Consider the following 2,778-nt stretch of genomic DNA (forward strand, 5'->3'; position numbering starts at 1 on the left):
TATATTACATCGGTTTAAGAGATTTATTTTCGCGTAATAATAATGTTCTAGCGAATCCCCATACCGTACTCGCTTAGCAAGCATTTCAGTAAGGAGTTCAGCATAATCTTCTCGAACAGGAAAAGACTCAATAAGTTTCTTTTTCCATTCGGACCAACTAAACAGAACCGATGGCAGACCCTGATACCATGATTTAGCAACGCCGCGTAACTTAGGGAGCGCGTAGTGAACTATAGCCCTCTCGTCCCATCCATATATTTCCGCGCATTCTTCCACTTTATTAATCCAGGTCAGTATAGTCTGTTCCTTAGTCATCGGATCAAAATCTGGGATGACATTATTTTCATATGATAATTTAGGTCGGTCTGAATCCCTAACTCCTTTAATTATTGACAGGAATTTATCAAGTATTTGACTTGTCCTATCATGGGTAATTTTACTACGCTTGTATTTTGGATAAACTTTGACAGACTTACCAGACTCACCAGACTCACCAGATGATGAGCTCGAATGTCTTCGCTTGCGCCTTGTATGTCGGTCCGTGCTGGATCCGCTTCGCCGCGTCGTCACCCGTTCTTCGTAAACATCCTCCGCAGGAGACATTGTTCTTTTCCGGCTTCGTCTCATCGTCCTCCGCGTAACTCGTTCACGTCGTGGCCTGAAAATTCCAAACGTTCCTGGTCCGCGTCCTTGGACCTTATCATCATTATCATACCCTAATCCTCGGGTAAAGTCATTAACATCATACCACAATCCTTGGGTATCATCATCCTGCCCTCGTCCTTGGGCGTCATTATCCGGCCCTGGTCCTTGGGCATCATCATCCGGCCCTCGTCCTCGGGCATCATCATCCGGCCCTCGTCCTCGGGCATCATCATCTGGCCCTCGTCCTCGGGCATCATCATCCGGCCCTCGTCCTCGGGCATCATCATCCGGCCCTCGTCCTCGGGCGTCATTACTAGTTCCATGTTGGGCACCGGTCCCCTCCATGTTTCTGAAGCTCAATAAGGACATAGCTTAGTATCACGTAAGAAATCAAAAATGCTGATGCTAAAAGCGGACCAGATATTGAGAGCTAGCCTAGCCATTTTAAATATTCACAAAATCGTATGGGACATTCCGTTTGTCAAGTAATTATAAGTGTACGTTTCATTTATCTTATTATATAGTGTTAAAGTTGGTCAAACGCTAAACTAATTTATACCTACGTCTAATTTTGTACAGAACTTAAGAAATAAAATTAATTGGTTCAATTCAATTCATGTCATTTGCGATAACGCATTTTCCGGCACTATGTTAGTCGTATACCTTCTACGATATTCACACATAATAGAATGTCAAACTATATTAATATTACTATTTTTATTATCCAATTATCCAATTTTTTAAATATTGTCCAATAGAATGTAATTTAATTGCTTCCCTAACGATAAAGTACATATTACGCGGATATTAGGCTTAGAAAAAAAAAAAGAAACTAATAAGGAAAATAATAAGGTATCTAATATAAATATAAAAGAGGGAAAAGAGAAAAAAAAAATTCGGCGCTACTTACGTTTATGTAGGCGCGGAAGGAAGTTTTATTTATCCTTGTCGTAATCCCACTTCTGAACTTTTGGGGATGACCAAAAGTTCAAACAACAATATTCCTTGCACTCGTTTATTTAATCACTCGCTCCACAACATCGATCATCAATCCGTTTTTAGAATGATTACGTCAATTGCCGATACTTATCACCTTCGAGTGCTTTTCGGTTGTCGACTACTCAACGAATGAATCCGTCTCCGTGGTCGTTTTCACATTTATACGTTTATTCTATAGACCAATCCAACGGAACCGGACGTTCGTTCAGTTGTCGTATTAAAATAGTAAAACATTTAGTAACGATTCAACAATATAATCTAAAATCATAAAACAGGTTAAGATTAATTTACGGATGATTAAAACAATTATGTATTTTCAACTTGATACAAATAAAAGTAAATTATTAAGTTTAAGGAAGCTAATCAATTGCGCAACTAGTCTTGAGTCAATGCAAATACCATTACTACATGAATTACGCCCTCAATGACTATATAATTATAAAATAGGCACGAAGGACCCTAACAGTATGTTTTAAAAAGACTCTCGAGGTAAAACATAATCATAATTTTGTTATTTTATCTACATAGTTGTCTAATTCGTTAACAAGAAACCACGTCTCTAGTTTTAGGCGCATCATATTAAGTTACAAAACTTTAATATACCGAAGCTCAATCAATCGAACATAATTAACATATTTTCCTATAAAAAAAATATTATAAACACATTTTCCTATAAAAAATTCTCAATTCACGTACCGCAACAATAAAAATCAAATTAAAAACTTTTTTCATTAAACTTCTGCGATTCAGGTCCGACGAAACACCACAAATGAAAGCAAAATTGTCTCTACTCTTATGTTGAACAAAGTTATGTTTTGTTTTGCATAACCGTGGGTGTTCGTTGCCGGGGGGAGTCCATCACCGGTGACTGAGGACTGCCTCCCCCCCGAGAAGGAGCTGCCTCGGCAGCTGGCGTAGAGCCGCGGACGAGAGCAGAAGCGGGCGCGTGGTCCCGTCACGATGGGTTGGAGGAACAGAGAGGTTTAGTGGGTATACCTCCGCTATGGAGGATGGTGTTCATTGCCGAAACAATTGTATGAAAAACATATAATTTTAGTAGCTCTTTCAATGAGAATGGAAAATATGTTTACGTGTTTTTGTACAAGTGTTTCTGCTACGGAGACCTATCGTAAA

The 2,778-nt window shown here is 39.1% G+C and overlaps 1 protein-coding gene across 2 annotated transcripts; it reads right to left on the minus strand.

The window, feature by feature from the left end:
• Nucleotides 1-610: 610 nt before the first annotated feature.
• On the minus strand, nt 611-1,955 carry LOC106127064 (antho-RFamide neuropeptides-like). Of its 2 annotated transcripts, XM_013325010.1 has the most exons (3): nt 1,556-1,955; nt 749-994; nt 611-658 (listed from the first exon to the last, which is right to left on the minus strand). In XM_013325010.1, exons 2-3 carry the CDS (start codon nt 966-968, stop codon nt 624-626), a joined length of 255 nt encoding a protein of 84 aa, XP_013180464.1. In that variant the 5' UTR covers nt 969-994; nt 1,556-1,955; the 3' UTR covers nt 611-623. The 2 variants fall into 2 exon arrangements, with proteins under 2 accessions (XP_013180464.1, XP_013180463.1); XM_013325009.1 differs by lacking the exon at nt 1,556-1,955 and having other exon boundaries at nt 749-1,152.
• Nucleotides 1,956-2,778: the final 823 nt, after the last annotated feature.

This window comes from Papilio xuthus, unplaced genomic scaffold (genome assembly GCF_000836235.2).
Source record: "Papilio xuthus unplaced genomic scaffold, Pxut_1.1 DF824888.1, whole genome shotgun sequence".
Classification (NCBI taxonomy): Eukaryota; Metazoa; Arthropoda; class Insecta; order Lepidoptera; family Papilionidae; genus Papilio; species Papilio xuthus.

Excerpts from the sequence above, each read along its gene's own strand:
- LOC106127064 (XM_013325010.1), bottom strand. The coding sequence starts at position 968 with ATGGAACTAGTAATGACGCCCGAGGACGAGGGCCGGATGATGATGCCC. Across the intron at positions 659-748 it reads GATGATACCCAAGGATTGTG|GCCACGACGTGAACGAGTTA; the intron begins GTATGATGTTAA and ends TGGAATTTTCAG.